The sequence below is a fragment of the Cololabis saira genome, chromosome 8 (assembly GCF_033807715.1).
Source record: "Cololabis saira isolate AMF1-May2022 chromosome 8, fColSai1.1, whole genome shotgun sequence".
Lineage (NCBI taxonomy): Eukaryota > Metazoa > Chordata > Actinopteri > Beloniformes > Belonidae > Cololabis > Cololabis saira.
This window is the reverse complement of record NC_084594.1, coordinates 10,536,661-10,557,683: the sequence shown is the minus strand read 5'-3', so window position 1 is coordinate 10,557,683 and position 21,023 is coordinate 10,536,661. Positions and strand designations below refer to the sequence as shown.

Sequence of the window (21,023 nt, the reverse complement as noted above, 5' to 3'; positions counted from 1 at the left end):
TTAGAATATTGTGATTTTCTGTAATGCAATTACAAAAACAAAAAATGTCATACATTCTGGATTCATTACAAATCAACTGAAATATTGCAAGCCTTTTATTATTTTAATATTGCTGATCATGGCTTACAGCTTAAGAAAACTCAAATATCCTATCCCAAAATATTAGAATATTCTGGGAATATTAAATCTTAAACTGTAAGCCATGATCAGCAATATTAAAATAATAAAAGGCTTGCAATATTTCAGTTGATTTGTAATGAATCCAGAATGTATGACATTTTTGTAATTGCATTACAGAAAATAAAGAACTTTATCACAATATTCTAATTTTCTGAGACAGTCCTGTAAACCTCAGAGCCACTTTCCCGAAAGTCAGACAAACCACATGATACAAGCATGCTTTCATAGATTTTTCTCAACTTTTATATTTTTAAAAACAAACAAAAATAACAGATTAAATAAAATTTACAGTAGACATATGCAATCATTGTGCACTTTAACTACTTCTTCTGATACGTTCTGCACAGCTGTCAACGAAAAAACAAAAAAAAAACGCAAACACAATGGAGACGCCGGGCTGGAGCTTGGGGGACGTGGGACGGGTGTGAGCGAGGAGAGGGACGAACAACTGAGGTAGAGGGCAGGAAGGATGAAAAATGAGGGGAAGAGGAGCAGGGATGAAGAGGGGAAGGAGAAAAAGAAGGCCTAAACTTTGTAACTCCTGGAGGGACGGGACGGGGGGAGAGGAGAGGAGATATCAATGAATATATAGATTTCTTTTATTCCTTACATCAATTATATAAATATATAGAACCCTCAAAAAGGGGGGAGAAGAAAAAAGATCTGGGTAAGGAACAGCGCAATACAGAAACCCACAACAGCAGTAAGGCAAACGGAAAGCAAGAAGGAGAGTAGAAGCAGTGATGGAGCGAAGAGAAGAGAAGAGAAGAACAGAGAAAGGCGGCGTGAGACGTGGCGGGAGGAGGAGATGCGGGAGCGGCCGGGGAGAGCAGAGAGTTGAGCATCTGTTCGTATGAAAATGTATAAATACATGATAATCCGAGACAACTGGGCGATGGAGAGCCGAGGGAGGAGAGGAAAGCAGGTAGAAAAAGGAGGAAGGGTTGTAAAACAGAGGGGGAGGAAGAGGAAGAAGAGGTTTGACTCTCTGAGGTCGACTGTCCAGTGTGTTGTCGTGTGCTACGTGACCCTGTCGCCTGTGTGTGTGTGTGTGTGTGTGTGTGTGTGTGTGTGAATGACATTGAGTGTTTCTGTACGATGGCAGCACACACTGCAACAGTGAAAACACATGCTCAGGTGTCTTGTGTGCTCTTCTCCTTTATAAATACAAAACAAAAAGGTTAAAAATAAAAACAAAAACCATATTTGCAAGAAAAAAAAAAAAAAAAAAACACCAACCACCTCATTATTCACACCTTCTTCCCTTTTATACATCATTTAGTTCACCAGATAATTTTCGTCTTGATCTTAAAATTGTACACTTAGAGCAGTCCCCTTCTCCTTCCTTCTCCACCGAGTCTCTGAGTCTCCGTCTTTCCTCCCCCTCTCGTTTCCTCTCACTGAGAGCTGGCTCTCTCTAGCACACGCAGGTCGTAGTTCTTTTTGGCAGCTCTCAGTTTGAAGAGGTTGCCCCCACTGTTGTTAAGTTTGAAGGAAGCACTCTGGGCAGCCATGGTGCTGGGGAAAACTGCCACTACGGTGTAGAGGTGCGCTGGGTCGTGGTGGCCGTCGCCCATCCCTCCCATGCCGGCCCCCAGAGCCGCCGTGGAAGTCCCGGGACACGGGCCGCAGACTCCTCCCCGGCCCCCCGCGGGCTCCTTAAGCCACTGGATCTTGGCACCGCACAGCGACAGCTGGTTAAAGAGCTTCTCGGCCTCTGGACGTGAAATCCCTTCTGGCAGGTCTGTGACCTCGAGGACTCGACTCACCACTGCAGAAGAAGAAACGAGCAGAGAAACGCGTGATTATCCAAACTGGATCGTGAGACACGAAGGCCCTGTCCCAATACTCCCACTACCCCTCGTTTTCATCCCTTCCCCTAAATTTTGCGCGCTCCCGTGAAGGTAGTGGTGTCCCAATTCCTCTTTTCACCTAGGGGGAGTGCACATATCGAGGGCGAGTGGTTATGAATCTGGCCCTTCAGAGTGAGGGTTTTCAGATGCACCCTAGCTGACCGAGGGCTAGAAAAATTTCCCAGAATGCTTTTCGTCGTCATTTGCGGACTGAATCCAAAAAAAAACAACATGGTGGACATTTCTTATTTTTTAGTGAATAAAATCAATATTTTGAGTTAGTTCCTGCATAAAAATGCGTTTTGATTACATTTTTAGCGAGAAATATATATTTTACTTTCATAATATTCACTCAGTGAATGTACGTAATCACTTGTTTGCCCGTTGTTGCGAAGTCTTTTTCAAACCTCGCCAGAATAAAGGCTGATTTATGGTTCCGCGTTACACCAACGCAGAGCCTACGGCGTAGGTTACGCAGCGTCGCGCGCCGTACGCGGTACCCTACGCCGTAGGCTCTGCATCGATTTAACACAGACCCATAAATCAGTTCCCGAGCCGGCAGGCAGAAATCCAGAAATTTTCGGAGCAAATTTCTTAACAGGCGTAGCTACAACTGTTAGATTTAATCTATTAAACCAACATTTATCTTCCTAAATGATTTATTTCAGCCAGCAGTAATTCTCCACAGAGCTGCAGGTTTCTCCCCGGGGCCGGCGGCTCTTCTCATCTCCGAAAACATTGGGTCAAATTTCTTAACAGGCGTTATTTGGATAAACTGAGCCCAGGTTGGGGATCTTAACGGTTACTTTTATGCCTGAAAAAATATTAAAACTTAATAAAGTGGCATGTTAACAGCGCTACAGCTGAAATTAAAACAGCTTTTGGCTCTCAGCTTCCTGATTAGGAGTAGGGATGAAAACGAGGGGTAGTGGGAGTATTGGAACAGGCCCCTGGGAAGATTTCAAGTTCCCTAAAATCTGTCCCTTCTTTTTTAGGGGTAGTGAAGAAAAGAAGGGCGAGTGAAAGAAAGTAGGGCTAGTGAAGAAAAGTAGGGGGTGTATTGGGATTTGGCCAAAGTACCCATGTTCAAGATGTGCTCCGTGTGTTTGCTCGAATGTTTCAACTAAAAATGTTAAGGCCCCGTGGAAACTCGGGTGTGCATGGCCCTGAGGCAGGAATAATAGTCTAAAGGGGAATCCTGGAATGGAGTAGAGTTAAGGTGGAAATGCAAAAATCAACCTTCAACACCAAATCTGATTGATAGTCTGCACATCGGTTTGCCATCCTCTAGTCTCCTTTATTGACACTTTGAATAAAACACTTTGGATTAGTGATGCACCGAATGTTCGGTAACCGAAATTGTTTGGCCGAAAATAGCACAAAAAAACCACTTTCGGTGTTCGGTGGAATAAGTGGGGAAAAAAATAAACAATTAATAACGGCGTGTGATGACGCAATCAAACAGCGAACAGAGTGGAGTGAGGGGGGTGTGGTGTTAAATGCAGCAAACATGTCAGCATGTCAGATCATTACTTAGATGTGGGGAAAAAGCAGAGGACACGAGAAATGATCCAGGCTGAGTTGGATTTGGGAAACCACTTGATGATGGAGACGGTCACGGGACGCACAGCGCAGAGAAAAGGGCCCGTACTACCGATGCGGTGGAGAAACCCTCACTGTCTGATATGACCAGATCCTCCAAGAAAATAACCCAGATTTTTACAATTATTATACAAGGCTTCAAATTGCGGAGATAAGCCCCACCGACACCCGATTAACTGGATTTGAACAGGAGAAAATGAAAAAGGATGATGAGACAAAATACAATAAGTACAGTGAGAAAAATTGGGACTGGTATTTCACTGCACATTTATTTGATTTATGCAATGGTGAAAAAAAGATTGCAACCAATGGCAGGACACACTAAAAACCATAGCATATATGGAGACACCCCCAACCCACAGAGACACAACCTCCAAAACACATGTTCTCAGGTGGTTAAAAAACTAAAAGCCTTTATTATGTACAATAATAATAAAGTGCATGGTGCTCTGCTGCTCTCTCTGATGATTCAATTGCAACTTACCAACATCTGTGGTGCCGAGGTCCGTCGATTGAGATTTGAGCGTTGGTTTTCTCCCTCGTGCGCCATGTTTTATTACTCCTTGACCCTGGATACAAAGTTTATTATTTGGATTTCTGTTTTCATGCAGCATTACAAAAGGATACAATGTGAAAATATGATCAATCAGCAGGAGCAGAAACCTCAAGGCTCTAGTCAGCAGCAACACAAATATGATGTTATTTTGAAGGGAAGTGGAAAAAGATTAGGCCTCTAATGAGCGCTCGCAGCGTTCACTTCCATCTGCAAAATGTACCATCTTTAATTCACACGAGGTCCTTTTAGGTTCAGATTTTATGTCTTAACCCCTTGATGCCTTATACGTGAAATACACAGAAAAATTATACATTTTTAAAATTGAAATTGTTTTTAAACATTGGAATTACAACACTTCTAATTCTGCTGTTCCCTGTTTTCTAATAAATATTTTTCTATGAATACATTAGGCAATGTTGTCTTTTCTTTATTCATTGTATCTGTTCTTTCTATTTCTTTAATTTTATTAAAGAAATAATATTTTTTCTACTATTATTATTGTTTTGATAATGGGGGTGGTGCAGAGGTTTCAGAAAGGTATGTATCAAATATGCGATATCAGACGTTGTGGTTTTTGTAAGGATTTAGTAAAGATATATGTGGAAGACAACGATCAACCGTATAAATCCCTGAGAAGGGAAAAGGGATCAATTGAGGACTTGCTTTGGTTTGGTTAGTAAAGGCTTAAACATGATTTGTTTTCTTTTTGCTTCACAAATGAGTACACTTCATCCTCTCAAAATTACATCTACATTCAGAAATGTTTCCTTGACTAATCTAGAGAATTGTTGAGTGAATTGTTAAATGATGACTAAAGTGAAATAAACACTAGTATCCATTCCTAAACCAGTGAAGTTGGGATAGAATGTGAGGCTTGTACCTGATGGGAGCTGTAGGAGGACTGGCCGTGCATGAGGGACGGAGGACACAGACTGTACTGGAGCGGCTGCCCCAGCAGAGAGTAGCGGCCGTCACCTGAAACACAGAAAAATACATACTTTGAAACCAAAATCATTAAGATAAAATATTTATTTCCCCCAAAAGACATGCATAGTAATTTATTGTATAACTTGGTCTCAATTACATTTAGCTCAGGCCAACAAAGAAACCTTAAAAACATAAAATAATATACACCACCATTATAAATAATTCAATAGTCTAATAAGATGGATAGAATTTTATTAGAGGTCAATGGATTTGGAAATCAGGATTTGTGTTTTTTAAGTTAATTGCAAAATTGTAAAAACACCAAAAACCACTTACTAAATGTTTTGTTTTGAAACAGTGCAAAGAAACAGGGGAACAGCAATGTTAGAACAAATACAAAGGGTAGATGTTTATCCGTTTTAGGAGTGAAACTGTGGAACTCAGACAACGACCTTAAATTAGCAAACTCAATAAAAGCATATAAGATATTATTCAAAGTAAAGGTAATGGACACATAGAAGCAGAATTAGCAAACAAAGAAGAATGTACACATGTGTGCCGGTATGAACATATGCATGTATAGTATGTAGGATTTGATGTATAGACACGTTACACATGCATGAGATGAAATGACAACCTAAATTGGTTTTGTCGGTTTCTTTAGCATCTTTTCACTTTCTGTTTTCAGAGCTATCATTATTATTATTATTATTATCATTATTACTACTATTACTACAGATATTATTATTATTATTATTATTTTGTGTAACCTCATGATACTTCATTTGTTCTCTTTGCGTATTCTATTATGTTAAAAGGTGGGCAAGATAAGCTTTATGCTTCATACCTTTTCGGTCAAAATAATCACAATGTTGACCAGGGAAAAACCTGTGGATGTTTGTTATCTTGCTTGTTGATTTTTATGCTTGTGATTGACCGAAATAAAGTTTAACTAACTAACTAAGAAAACCTAAGCTGTGATAATTTGGCAGGAATTAAAACTGACAAGTTCAGAGTTATTATCGTTCACGAAAACGAACGAAATAACGAAAACTAAAATTGAAAAAACAATTGCGTTAACCGAACTAAATAAAAACGAAAATTAAAAGACAAAAACGATAACTAACTGAAACTATATTGCGTGTTTAGAAAACTAACTAAAACTAACTGAAATTATAGATATAATTTCCTCCGTTTTCGTCCCTGTCAATATACGGCACCTACGGCGCTACGGCACCTTAACGCCTCACGGTCCTTGACGTCAAAACTAAAACTAAAACAAATAAAAACTAAACTAAAACTAAGCATTTTTGAAAATATAAAAACTAATAAAAACTAGCAAACCCACACTAAAAACGAATTAAAAACTAACTGAATTGAAGGAGAAAAGGTCAAAACTAAATAAAACTAAACTAAAATGAAAAATTCAAAACTATTATAACCCTGGTTCAAACTGAACCTCAGCTTTATTTATTTTGCACTTTTCAAGCTCTTGTGAAAACCACAGTAATTTACATGGAAAAATCAAACTAGGAGAACAGTAATAAAGGCTTCCTGGATATGGAAGCAGACAGCTCCTGAAGGCGCGGGACAGCGGCCAGTTAGACACTCTGCTTCCTGGACGAGCGCTGATGCCTCCCGGCTGTGAATGAGCTGTTTCAGCAGGAAGCTGCTACAGAAGGAGGTGACAATCTAATCAAGCTAAGCCAGCTGCTTTCTCATCGTCTCGTCCAGTCCTCCACAGAGCCAGTCGATGCTGCCCTGGTTCTAGATTCCTGTTCTCACTCTCCCGGTCAGCCCAGCAGGGTTGAACAGGGCTGGGAGTCGTGTCAAGGTAGAAGGGATTTTTAAAATTCAGGATCTGTTCATTCAACTTCATGATTCTAGTGAAATAGACAAACTCCAGTTACCGTTTACTCATCGCTTATTTCACACGCCCTTTTTGCTTCTGTCTAGTAAAGCGTGCGGCTGTTCTTTCCGGCAAATTGAATCACTCACATCAGCTCATTAAAAAAGATTTGTTCACTGATTTTTTCTGTGCTTGATCTGAACCCTGATCAGACTCGCTGAACTAAAACAGTTCATCGGTTTGTGCTTCAGCTCATGATTTTCGCCTTCTACCACCGCTGCCGCTTTGACAAGACTCTGCAGTTCCTCGCAATTCATACTGATTCACTGAAGTCCTTTGTTTGCAGAAAACCAGTCGTGTTCCTTCGGTTTTGTGCGGTTTCTCCTTCAACCGAACTATGAAGTGAACAGCTCGTTTCAGTGAACGTTTCAGTTCACAAAATACTTTTTTTCATCTGTGATGGAGCAAAGGGCCACCTGCACACAGGAGGCATTCGTAAAAATTGAGCCAAAAAGGTAAAAAAAAAAAGGTTTGTCAAGCATAGGCCTGTGTTGAAAAGATCGATTCTCCGATTTTAAATCGATTCTCATATTAATTCCTAAAAATCGATTCATATGTCTAAAGATCGATTTAGAAAAAAAAAATATTTTTTTTTTCATCATTACATTACAACTTTTGGTACTTTTTTGTTTATGTCCAAAAAAGGAATATTTTGTTGGACACGAGAATAACTGGTGCCATGTTTTTGCCTTTAAATATGTTTAAAAGGTATGAAAACATTAAAGTTTTCAGTTATAATTGCATAAATTGTCTATATTTCTTTGCTTTATATACTGTCTTTGTAACTGGGTTACATTTGCATAAATGTAAAAAACCAAATTCTCATAAATGGGGAAAAAATAAAAGCGATTTCTTTCGTCCTCCGTTTGCTGCCCTGGATCTGTTTGGTAATTCTGACCCACATGATGTTTCTGTTTCAGTTCTATCAGCATTCTGGGAGCTGATTGGTCCTTACAGCATGATTAGCTGCCAATACTTGCTGTTTAATCTCAATATAATACTAGTATTAATATGTTGCATAACTAGACAGTCATATAATTCATGCAACAGCTGAAAAAACAGTTTTATTAACAGTAACCCAAATCAATATCGGATCGGATCGAAGCGTGATAATCGATTCTGAATCTTAAGAATCGGAATCGAATCGATTCTTGACATTTGAATCGATCCCCAGCCCTAGTCAAGCAATTTGAGTGGCCTTCATGTGCAGCTCCTCTGAATGAATGCTGTCCTCCAATCGTTGGTATATTAGATTAAAACGTTCACACATGGTCTTTACCTCTGCGTTCAGTGAACTTGCAGCCAGGTTGGATGGGTCTATTTGTAGGTGAAACAATGTGGACCTGAGTGTAAATATAGCCCAGAGAAAAGGGATGAGGTAAAGTCATGTCTGCCTACAGCAGGGTTGACCGGCTGGCACAGTGCCAGTCGTGTGATCCTGATGCGGGAACTGATTTCATTGTTGACTTGGTGTCGAAAGGCACTTGGTACAGTTTAGAGAAGGAAGTGGGTGAAAGAGCGTAAACCCGGTGAAAGGTTAAATGACACGGCGGTTCATTGACTTGTGCAATAAGGGAAAAATCTGGTTCTGGTCACATTTCATTTTATGTCAGATAAAATGCAGATGTTTGGTAAAACTGGTGAATACTAATAATCACAACATTTGTTCAGGGTGAAATTTATCTGAATTGTGCACTGCCGTTTTTTAAATTTTAAAAGGAACTTAAAACACAATTCAATCAGATGAAATAATAATAATACTTTAACTCCGTCATTAAAAAGCAACTTCAAGTGTAATCTGTATCTGATCATCTAATTAAGATATTGGTGAAAAGATATGGACATCAAGATACAAGAATAACAATAAAATAATAAGTGGACAACACACAGCATTAGGGCTGGGCGATATATCGAGATTTTAATATATATCGATACATTTTCAAACGCGATATGGTACGAGACAATATCGTTTATATCGATTTAAATTTTTTTTTTTTTTATGATTTTGATATAGCTTATTTTGTGACAAATTGACTTGAATGCATTATTTGAGATTTGCACAAATGTTTTGTTATTTGCACAACTGTCAACCTCAGTGGAAAAGTCTGCCTGTTACTGTCTACATTGTATTAATTGCACAGTGTATTTTAATTTAATTGTTATGCAGGAAAGGGATATTTGTTTTATTTTATTCAAGAAGCATTTTTATTCTATATATGCAGGCAGTTTATTTTTATTTCATTTGTTTTATACATTTTGATATTGTGCAGACCTCTGTTAATAAAGGAACCTGTGTGACATTTGGCACGAGGCTTTGTATTAAAACTGACTGTTTTTTTAAGGGTTTGCCTCAGAAAAAGATGAAGCTAACAGAGATGCTATGCTATAATGCTTTGGGGGAAACCCCAATTATGTCACAGAAAAAATATCGATATATATCGAGTATCGCCATTTAGCTAGAAAATATTGAGATATGACTTTTGGTCCATATCGCCCAGCTCTACACAGCACCAACAAAAGTGTACTTTTCTCAATTTGGAGGTCACTAGTGTACATGTGTTTTTAGGTCGCAATGACATCTAACTGCTCGTATATCAGTCATTCGTTGTTTCTTTTTGGTTGTTTTAGTAAAACGATAATAAAATATCTTCACTGTCATCATTTGCTTGTCATCAACACTTCTGCAACAATTTTTTGTTCATGAACTCCTCAATGTGTGGGCAAAGTATGCATACATTTGTATATCTGAATCTAAGTTGTACCTTGAGTGGGTCCTCCGGGCCGGGGGAACTGGGAAATAAGGGGTAACGGTCCAAGGCCGGGACATACGCTGCTGACGCTGCCAGACGGCGATGGGGTGGGAGACTGAGTAGGGGAGGCCAGGGGGCTCGTCAGCTGAGTACTGGCCTAGATGCCATGAAATAACAAAAATAAATAAAAAATAAATGAGCTGTGGAAAACTATGCTAAAATTGTCATGAAGTGGCTCAACTTTTTTCATTCAAATCAATCAAATTGTATTTGTATAGCACCTTTCATCCAGGTACATGAAATACAAAGTGCTTAACATTTTGACTGAAGAATAAGCATAATAAAAACAAAAAAAAAACTGGGAGACCAATGCACACTGACATACAATATAATTAATTAAAATGAAATAATGATAAAAGTTCAAGAATTAATGCTAAAAAATAATCAGTCCACAACAATAAAATATAATAATAAAAACATTACAAGAAATAGATAAATAAAACAAATACCTCTAAAAAAAAATGTTAAACAGAATAAAACAATAACATTTGATCCTACATAAAAGTCAGACCAAAGAGATGAATTTTTAGTTTAAAAATCCGATCCGAAAATCAGATCCTCCGGCTGTTCCACAGTTTTGGCGCATTGTGTCTAAAAGCAGCATCACCAAATGTTTTACTTCTACTCTGTGGAAACAGCTAAAAAGGAGGAGCCAGAGGATCGGAGGGGCCTTTCTGGTTCATAGAATAAAAACATCTCTGAAATATACTCTGGTGCAAGCCCATGTAGCGCTTTATAAACTAATAAAAGAACTTTAAAATCAACACAAAAACTAACAGGTAGCCAGTTTTGAACCAGTTGCAGCTGATTTATGGTATCCTTGGGTCGACCAGTAAGAAGAGCATTACAGTAATCTATCCTGCTAGTTATGAAGGCGTGCATTAGTCTCTCCGTGTTGCTCAGAGAGAGAAACAACACGTGTAGTTACTTTACTTCAGAGCACAGACTGAACTGAAGAAACTTTAAGACAAAAATGATCACAAATGACCAGTAGGGGGCAGAGCCAGAATGATCAGGGATCCTGTACCTGTGGAGTGTTGTCAGGTTTGTAGAGCTCCCCTGGCTTGCCGGCCCTCTGCTCGATGCTGTAGTACTTGCACGGGTTCCACTGGACCAGAGGAGGATTCTGGGAAGGCTGCGGCCCGTTGGGGACACTTAGCTGCATGACCATCACCCCGTGTCCCGGAGCGGGCACTCCTGAGGGAACAAACAGCCAGAAACAGATTTGGATTAACAGATTTTGTTTTGACTCATGCCCTGAGAACAGTAATGACTTGTCACTGACTTCCCACTTTTTATTTGTGGTCAGGGAAAATAAATATTTGAGTTTTTCAAAAGTGCTGTTAAGCTAAACATTTACAAAAGATTTGTTTTTCCTCATTTTACTAAAGTTTCAAAACAATTCTCCTATTTTGCATTTACAGAATAACCATATTAATATTCGACCACATTTGTAAATATGTCTATCCGTGAAAAGAGACTGCTTTGATTCTAAATATCAGAGATAAAGTTGATATTACAGACTCATTCATAAAAATGAAAAACAATAAGTTGAATAAGTAAAAACTACAACAACATTTTAGAGGCATTTACATGCATGCACACATGCATTTATCATTATTTTGCATACTTTTAAGATTACTGATATTGAAATCAAGTGTTTTTTTTTTATATAATCAGGTTGCTCCCGCCACTTTTGTTCCTTTTAAATAAACAAAAGCTCGAGTTTCACTTCAGGTTAAAATTGTTCAAAAATAGACCACAAATACACCAGACAAAACAGTTAGTTTTGTCTAGTAATAAATGCATATTTCACACATTAAACACATTGCCACTTACTGCAGGGTTCTTCAGTGAGACACTGAGCAGCGCTCCAGACTGAACATTTTGTTCAGTCTGGTTTGTTGTTATTTCTTTTTAACAGTGTGACTAGGTTTTACAACAAGGTGGTATTATGACTCTCATTTCCTATTATCGTCATGATCTAAGTATGATGATCACTAGGCAGTGAGAACTGAGTGTGTGTGTGAGTGAAGAGGAAAAAGAGCTAAAACAACGGCAGATGGGATCAAGAGAACATGGACTGTCATCTTTTCATGTCCGCCCTGTAAGCACTCAGCTGTAGCTCTCTGTTCACTCATCTCACAAAAATACTGATTTTTTATTTTTTTTTGCAAAGAAAACATATTTCAAGACTTCCTGTGACACAAAGGTCTCAAATTTCTGATGAGGATCAAATGTGAGCTCAGTAGGTGATCTCAGTTTAAACAATTAAAATGACTATTCCTCCTGGTGAGGAATGTTTCACGTGGCTACGGTGAGGAAATACAAATATGCCTGTTGCAACAAACTTGGTGGGGATGAATGTTTGCTGGAAAATGTGTTTGCCAACCCTTCCAAAAAACGTATAACGTGAAATACTGGTGAAATGTTCACATCACGATACATATGCTACGCAGTAACACATGCACCTATCAACTAAAGACACTAACACAGTGTGGGGTTTATATGTTTAAAAAGGCTAAGTTTAAGTGAATATCTAAATATCTGTCAATAATTTATGTGGAGTTCATTCAAACTGACAGGGATGAGTCATCCAAGTAACTTTCACTAAATTACGGATAAATACATTCACATTTATACGTCTTAATTACATTACTGATAAAAGCTTGGGTAATGAATAGATAGCTTCGTCTGCAGAAATGTCAAACTGCTGTTTTTAAGAGGATACATTTTATTTGGCATTTTAAATCTGATTGTCTTTCTTTGAAGGCATTACTTTAAAAAAAGTTTGAAAAAAGTGATTAAATCAATAAAATAGACATTTGGGTGTCCTCCACTGAACAGCAATTTATCTTTCAGCTCACCTGTGTAAACAGCACATTCAGAGACAAGCTTTCAAGGTTAACGTGAACATAAAATGACCATTTATATCAACATTTACTCAAGCCTTCAGTGGAAACAGAATTAGCATCTGACATTTGCTTTCTTGCCTTTTTTTTTTTTTTTTTTTTTAACTTGACCTCTTCATAGGACATTGACAACATGAACCCTGTGTCCATCTGAACTTTCCCCTGAATACCTTTCACTTAATGTCATAAAAGACGGATACACCTTTATTACTAGTTTGTGGGTTTTTACACACGCTGTGACCTCATAGTGTCAGAACCAGTTTATACAAAGAAAGAAAAAACCACTCAGTGCCGCTGTTTTCAAAAACAGTTCTGACGAAATGTTCTCGAACTGACTTTTAAAAACAATGTGTATAAATTATGCAGTATGGCATGACTGTTTGGAAAGTTATACACGCAAAGTTAATTAAATCAAAGTTTTGAAACATTTAAGATAAGATTCATAAGTTCTGACGGTGCTTTGACAGCAATTCTCACCTGAATATTGCTGTTGCAATGGTTGAGGGTTGCAGGGGGACGGCGACTGTGTAATCTGAAACTGTTCAGAGTTGGGAGGTTGCAAGTAACCTACCGACGGGCTGCAGGAGAAAAAAAAACAAAACATGAATAAAAATAATTACAATAATGGTATTGTAAATACTTAACCCCTGGTTTCCACTGGACGCAGTGGGACCATTTAGTGGGTGTCACATTTTACTCCTTCCCTCATAAAACATTTCCAAGCCAGAAGTATTTGAGACAAGCAACAGACCACTAGTCTCATTTTGTAAAGCAAAAAAAGCAAAATGTATTTGTATTGTATAGAAAAACTTCCATGTCTCCATTTTTCTCCCAAAACTACTGTACAGAATTTCCCCTCCTTGTGAAAAATATATGAGCAATTTTTTTACAAGACCTTGAGTTACCCAACTGGCAAAAATGAGGCCAGAAATTGACTGGTCGGTTATATTAATGCAGTAAAAGGACATGTGAGCAGGAAGGAAGATCTTTTGTGTTTTATTTTGAAAATTCATTGGATTCTCTGTAGTTAGTTTTTGCTCTGCTATCATGTCCGATACACGGTCCATGGTAGCTAAAGTCCTCAGCTGTGAGCGCCGTGCTGTTTCCGGGATGTTGTTCCAGTTACATCGAGTTGAGACAAAGGGTAATGCATGCACACACAAAGATGATAAAAGAAAATAAAAGCAGCAGTCTAAGTCAAAATGTATTAAAAGTAGGCAAGGGAGGAACATTCACTAATCCTCACAACTATTAACAAATTTAAGAGAGCTGAAATGATTTGTAGCTCATTTTTGTAGACATGTTCAAGAGAAAGTCTTGCATGCCACCAGAAGAGATAAAAATATGATAAAGAAAACTGCTTTGCACACAAAAAAAGCACTCAATGTTTATTTATTTTGCATCACACACCAACTTTATCAAATAATTCATTGTGCAAATGGGATGTCCTGATACCAACCTTGTGCTACTCTGCTGTGTGGGTGTGATAACACTGTAGTAGACAGGCATGGGGCCCTGCACAGACTGGCTGACTGGTACCATGACCTGCTGCTGGTACTGTTGCTGCACCACCTGCTGATTTTCATTTGCCACTGGTACCTGACACAAGAAAATAAGAAGACAGCTCTGTGAAATAGAATGGTGGTTGAGGTGGGCTAAAACCCGCCATTTAAGTAGTGATTTTTCCCCACATGTCGTACACAGTACTCGAGTTGTAAAAGAAAATCAGGGGGGATGGTGGATTTTATCATATGGGGACAGATAATTTGTGCTGATTACAAATAATATAATATATTACAAATAATAGCAGTGACCAAAACACCTGCAGAAATACTGCAGGAATGACATAGCAGCAGTTAAATGCAGCCTTCTGTAAGCTTTAAATATCCACTGGGCTTACATCAAATACATCAAAACACAACAATAAAAAACACTTTTCTGAACTTATCAATATGACTCTGTCCTTCACAGGATAAGTAAAATGGATCACTGCAAAAACTCAAAATCTTAACAAGAATATTTGTCCTATTTGTAGTTAAAATGTCTAATTTTAGTAAAGAAATCTCATTACACTTAAAACAAGACTCATCACTGGAAAAAACAACAATTTTCACCTGTTTCAAGTAGATTTTCACTTAAAATAAGTAGAAAAATCTGCCAGTGGAACAAGATTTTTTTGCTTGTAATGAGAAGATAAATCTTGTCCCACTGGCAGATTTTCCTACTTATTTCAAGTGAAAATTTACTTGAAACAGGTGAAAATTGTCAAAAGTTATTTTTCTGGTGTTATTTTTCTGGTGATGACTCTAAATGTTGAAATAGCACTAAAACCACATTCATTGATGAAATGACATAAGGGATGGAAAGGGGAGATGGCAGTTTTACAGGGGGGATGCCATTCCCCCTCATCCCCCCTAAACTCCAGTACTGGTCGTACACACACACACACACACACACACACACACACACACACACCGCTCACAAAACTAATCAAAGAGAAGTAGCTAGCCACTACTCGCTCACCTATAAAACAAAATTATAGAGCAACAGCCATAAATAAACAAAATTACCGGAGTGGATCTGAGTCAGAGTAAGATGTGGCTTATGACTCACGTTATAGACAATTCTGCAGTCATTCATTCATCATGTTTACTTAGACATTAAAAAAAAGGGAATTGTAATATTTAACTGTATTAAATGTGTAATTCAGATGAACGACTGACTCATACCTGATACGATGGCATCTGTGGGTACTGGACCATGATGCTTTGCATCTGTCCTCCCATGCCTGCCCTTTGGGAGTTAAGCAGAGCAGGGTTGGGAGGCTGCTGCACCCCCATCATGCCCTGGTAGTTTGGTTGCTGGCTGGGCATCATGGTCTGGAGACCTAATGACAATAATTGGAGAAGAAATTAAAAAAAATCAAAAAAAAAAAGGTAAAGGATAAGCAGTAATGATAGAAGATAATGAAACGAAAAGTTGAATATGAGGTATTTAATAACAATTGTCCGGTTACCTCTTAAAATATATATGAAGTATGCCAATTTACAGTTGCCTGCCAATGTATTAGATATACCTTGTATACCTAATAGTGGTGTTAACTGTATATCAGATATTTCAAAGTACTTATCTATACAACACAAAAGTGATATTTATATATATTTTTTTTTCATAAAAACAATAACATTCATTTATGTCTTAAACAGACTATGTAGAAAAAAATACTCAAGGTCAAAGCAGCTGTCCGACAGCATTTATTGAACAGAACTCCAAATTTGACCAAACGTATTTGACTTTCTAGAAAGAAAATGCAGGGAAAAGGTTGTTTAAATTCAGCCTTTCACCTAGTAAACTCAAATCTGAGGGCAAGTTAGGGAACTGCATTGGGACTGGGATCCTACAGAGGTTTATCTTGCAGGTTTTAAAATTACCGTTGCCAGGAACAGGTCAAAAAACTGAGGGTCCAACATTGACAAAGTCTGCACATAAAGAGCTAAATTCAATCACGAGTTTGTATTCCAAAGAACACATCTAATAACTTCTGTTACATTCATGTGGTCTTATGGAATACAACGCTCTACTTCAAAAACGCCACGTGCCAATTTAATTACTGTGGTCCTCAGAGCTAAATTTCAGTATCATTTCTCTCTTTTCTAAGCTTCATCATTTGTATTTGACATCAACAAAGGTTTAAGATAATTTGCAACAAAAGATGCATTCACACCAGCCCTGTTTGGTCCGCTTTAAACGGACCAGAGTCCAGTTGATGCAAGGTGGTGTGAACACAATAGAAGAAATTAATTTATATTGCATCTGAATTTTAATTCCACGTGATACTGATGTAGAAATCCACCTTAGCACTATTAAAATCTGCCTATATTGAGAAGCATATCAATTTAGAAGATTCAGATAAGTATTTGTGCTTTGTTGACATCCAGGTTCCCTACAATCACAGTTGACTTCACAAATTGACAAAAACAAAAAAAACAGGAAAAGCTTCTTCTTAATGTTATTTACCACAGTGTGTCACGATACAGTGCATGAACATGTACACACCTGACTGCTGGGTGGGCTGAGGCATGGGCTGTGTGCGTTGAGCCTGGTAAGACACCTGGTGGGACATCGGTTGGGACACACGGTATTGCTGGCCCGAGCTGGGATACTGCCCAGGAGGATAGTACGATACCTGTATCTGAGAAGAAACGAGACAAACACTTCCTAAAATCAGCAACCAGCTCAAACAGTTTCAGAGAAAGATGCATAAAGCTGAAACAGTCAATCACTGTCGTTTTGAGAGTATTGTTACATTTTTACATAATAAATAAAACTGCTGTATACAATGTAATAATTAATATGAATAAATCATTTTTTAAATCATTGTTTGTATTTGCATTCCTTTTCAAACCCATTTTTTGCAAACATAGGATTGACATCTACCGAAAAATCAATTTGACTAACCAAACTTTTGTTAACATTCAAATTTATGCAATCACTCATTTCTCTTCCTAATTAGTTATCAACATTAAAATGCATACAGATTGCTTAAATATGTGTGTTTCTAAGAAGGAAAGAATAAAGCAAGAAATGTGTTAAAAACTCACTATCATTAATGTAACTTTGTAGCGTTCATGAAACCTGCAGTATCAGATTTGGACCACTTGGCGGACTACACAAAGAACACAAACCTTTCATCTCTTCAGAAGTTGCCCTGATCAATGCCTATCTATCTATTTTGCTAATGAGTAGAGGCAATGTCAACAATCAGTGTTGTGTTACTAAACATCTTGTGAACAACAAATCTAATACACAGTTTTGAACTCTTATTTGGCAGAGATTTGGCAACTCAATACTCTCTGCTTACAGTTTCAAGTTGTGTAATTAGTGCTACCAATATGGAGCCAAATCAAGGCCAACAGTTTTGCTAATTTGAAAATAAAATTGTAATTGAAAAACTAAGATTTGAACCTGAAAATTCAAGTTTTGATCATGAACTTATTTTTTTACAGTTTCAATTTTTATTTTTTTCAGTATCAGATCTTTTTGATATGATACTGGCTGGAGGATGATGGCTAAGCTGTCATCCATGATGGAGAAGGACTCCTACCCCATGAAGGACACCTTCAGAGCGCTGGAGAGCTCTTTCAGCGACAGGCTCCTTCACCCTAGGTGTGTGAAGGAGCGCTACAGAAGGTCCTTCCTCCCTGCAGCTGTGAGACTACACAACCAGCACTGCTCACAGTAGACCACATACATACAACCTGACAATAAATGTACATAAGGGAAATAATGTGCAATATCTTTCACTCACTGCAACGTGCAATTATGTAAATATCCATCTGTAAATATCCGTTAGTTATCTTTTTTTATATACTAGTATTTCTTATTATTTATCTTTATTATTATTATTATTGTATACCAGTTTACTGTTTATAGTGTGTTATTATTATTACTGTGTTATTACTTTTACTTTTTCTATTGATGCCTCTTGTTTTTGCACTATCCCCTTTGCTGCTGTAAACTGCAAATTTCCCCTCTGTGGGACTATTAAAGGTTTATCTTATCTTATCTTTTTTCAGTTTCAGATCTTTTTTTTTTCCAGTTTCAGATCTTTTTTCCAGTAAAACGGTAAACAAATAAGTTCATGATCAAAACTTGAATTTTCAGGTTCAAATCTGATTTGGCTCCATATACCAAGCAATAAAAATGTATTTGCGATTAATTAAGCTCCGTTATAATCGCTTTTTTAATCGCACCTAAAAATTGCAGAGAAAAGCCCTCAACTTTTCCTTTTAATTCATTACATTATCATGGCAAATCAAAAGACTGATATATAACAACAACAAAAAAAGTGGCTTTATAAAGTATTTTTTTCTTTTTTAACAGACTTGAACAGATGCAGTCCTAGCCATTTACATGCACCTGGAAAGATCATCCGTCAGCCTCTCTGTCGCAGGCGTGCGCATGTGCGCCTGCTCTCCTCCAGTCTAGTTTGGGGAAGAGCGTTGCTGTGGCAACATCATTCCTGCTAACGTTAGCTGCGGCAGCGCTTGCGATCGGGTGCACAAAGAACACACATCTCTCTACGTTTATCAACGCCATCGGGGCGTTTTAGAAATGTAAATTCACTGGACCGATAACTTTCACATGCTCCTCCATTTTCACTTCTTCTAACTCTACTCACCACCATTTTCTCTCTATCATAAGTACAGTCACAAAGTATTTGTACTTCATTATTTCCCACCTCTGATCAGGTGTCATACAATGGATACTGGACAGTGTTAAAGCTTTTCGAAAGCTCACAGCTTACACAACTTGACTAAAAGTAGCATATAGAGATTCCAAACCGGACATCAAAAAGACAAACAGAAAGAAATGTTGAATGTTAAGAGGATCAATAGTTCCTGCCTCCACCTTCATGTGAATTCATGTCCACAATCAGCTCATACAGAGGCTGCAACAGTGTCTGTACCGTCACCCTTTTGCACTGTCATCCACCCACACAATGCTTTGTTCTTCCCCATCAAATACTGCTTACACAAGTATGGAGGTCTAAAGACAGGAACAAGACAGGAAGGTTTGCAGCAGGACAAAACAGGTATGGTTTATGAAAGGTCAGACCTTGGAGAAGAAAGGTGCAATATTATACTGTATGTGTGTAAATATATATATATATATATATATATATATATATATATATATATATATATATATATATATATATACATATATATATACATATATATACATATATATACATACATACATACATACATACAAGACTGTCTCAGAAAATTAGAATATCGTGATAAAGTTCTTTATTTTCTGTAATGCAATTAAAAAAACAAAAATGTCATACATTCTGGATTCATTACAAATCAACTGAAATATTGCAAGCCTTTTATTATTTTAATATTGCTGATTATGGCTTACAGTTTAAGAAAACTTAAATATCCTATCTCAAAAAATTTTAATATTCTGGGAATCTTAATCTTAAACTGTAAGCCATAATCAGCAATATTAAAATAATAAAAGGCTTGCAATATTTCAGTTGATTTGTAATGAATCCAGAATGTATGACATTTTTGCATTACAGAAAATAAAAGGACTTTATCACAATATTCTAATTTTCTGAGACAGTCCTGTATATGCATATGCATACATACATATATACTTACACACAGTTTCCCATATCAATTCCCGTTGTTTAAACTGTGGATAAATTGTAACCTTTTCTAGGATGTTTTATAGCCACAAAAAAAAAAAAGAAAAAAGTTACTATTTGCTTTACAAAGACATTACTGTAAAAACCTACCACAGTAGTTCCACATTAATGTTTAAATACACTTTGCTGGGAATAACACTTTGCCCAGAATAATGGCGAAGTCTAAACATTTGAAGGCTGGATTTGAATCCTTGTGAAAGCGACGTACCTGCTGAGGCGGAGGGGGCTGCATGTAACCTTGGGGAGGCGGTGGAGCCTGCATGACGGGCTGGGATGGAGGCGGTGGAGGAGGTGGAGGATGGGGGTGTCCAGTAGCAGGTTGATAGCCAGATGGAGGCGGCAAAGGCTGACCAGTGGTAGCCATGATGTAGCTGGTCTGCGGTGGCGGATGCTGCGACAGAACTGTGGGAGGAGCCTGATACAAGGGGGGAGGCTCGGGGTTGTCACTGGAGCCCTGCCGGCTCAAAGTCATCTGGGTGAACTGAGGAGCCAGCTCTTCTCCCTGAGGGGGAATGCAAATGAGATTCATTGCGGGTTTTGACATGTAACTATTTTTGCTTTATCTATACCTTTTGTGAATTTGGAGCCGCATGGCCAAACTTCTACATTAATAAATCTAAATCTAAATCAAAAATATGAATTTATATAAAACTGTTGGCAATCTCCTGACAACTAGAGTAATAGTTGGAGAAAATGATTGCCAAATGTTTTCAAAACCCACTCATACATTTCTATGGTCTTCATTTCTAGCCAATTTTTGAAGGAAGTCTGAGCCACTTATTATGAAATGTAAAACTTAAAAACAATTTTATTCATAATAAAATAGAATCTGACAGTGATATCAATACAAACAATCTTTGCCAAAAAAGTGGTTCTTCAGTAAGTAGTACCAGATAAACTGAAACACACTGTAGTATTTAGGCAGTAATATCAACTTTAAGGAAAACAGCTACTATTAACATTTTTGGTGTTGCCTTTCATGCCAAAATACATTTGTTCAAGCAGTCTCCAATTCTTAGATTTGCATTCTGAGAAAGAGTAACTGGTCAGAG

General features: G+C 37.7%; 1 protein-coding gene across 14 annotated transcripts in view; it reads right to left on the bottom strand.

The window, feature by feature from the left end:
• Positions 1 to 252: 252 nt before the first annotated feature.
• LOC133448321 (R3H domain-containing protein 2) overlaps positions 253 to 21,023 on the bottom strand; it is a 66,098-nt gene continuing 45,327 nt past the window's right edge. For 4 of the 14 annotated variants that reach the window (XM_061726725.1, XM_061726729.1, XM_061726726.1 and 1 more), the window contains 10 exons: positions 20,180 to 20,473; positions 16,806 to 16,941; positions 15,479 to 15,636; positions 14,209 to 14,348; positions 13,227 to 13,327; positions 10,865 to 11,034; positions 9,790 to 9,934; positions 5,072 to 5,166; positions 4,120 to 4,204; positions 255 to 1,951 (listed from right to left, as the gene is read on the bottom strand). In XM_061726725.1, coding sequence (XP_061582709.1) covers positions 1,578 to 1,951; positions 4,120 to 4,204; positions 5,072 to 5,166; positions 9,790 to 9,934; positions 10,865 to 11,034; positions 13,227 to 13,327; positions 14,209 to 14,348; positions 15,479 to 15,636; positions 16,806 to 16,941; positions 20,180 to 20,473 — 1,698 coding nt within the window. In that variant the 3' untranslated portion in view covers positions 255 to 1,577. Of the gene's footprint in view, positions 1,952 to 4,119; positions 4,205 to 5,071; positions 5,167 to 9,789; positions 9,935 to 10,864; positions 11,035 to 13,226; positions 13,328 to 14,208; positions 14,349 to 15,478; positions 15,637 to 16,805; positions 16,942 to 20,179; positions 20,474 to 21,023 lie in introns of all 14 variants that reach the window. The other 10 variants (XM_061726730.1, XM_061726736.1, XM_061726734.1 and 7 more) reach the window with 6 other exon arrangements.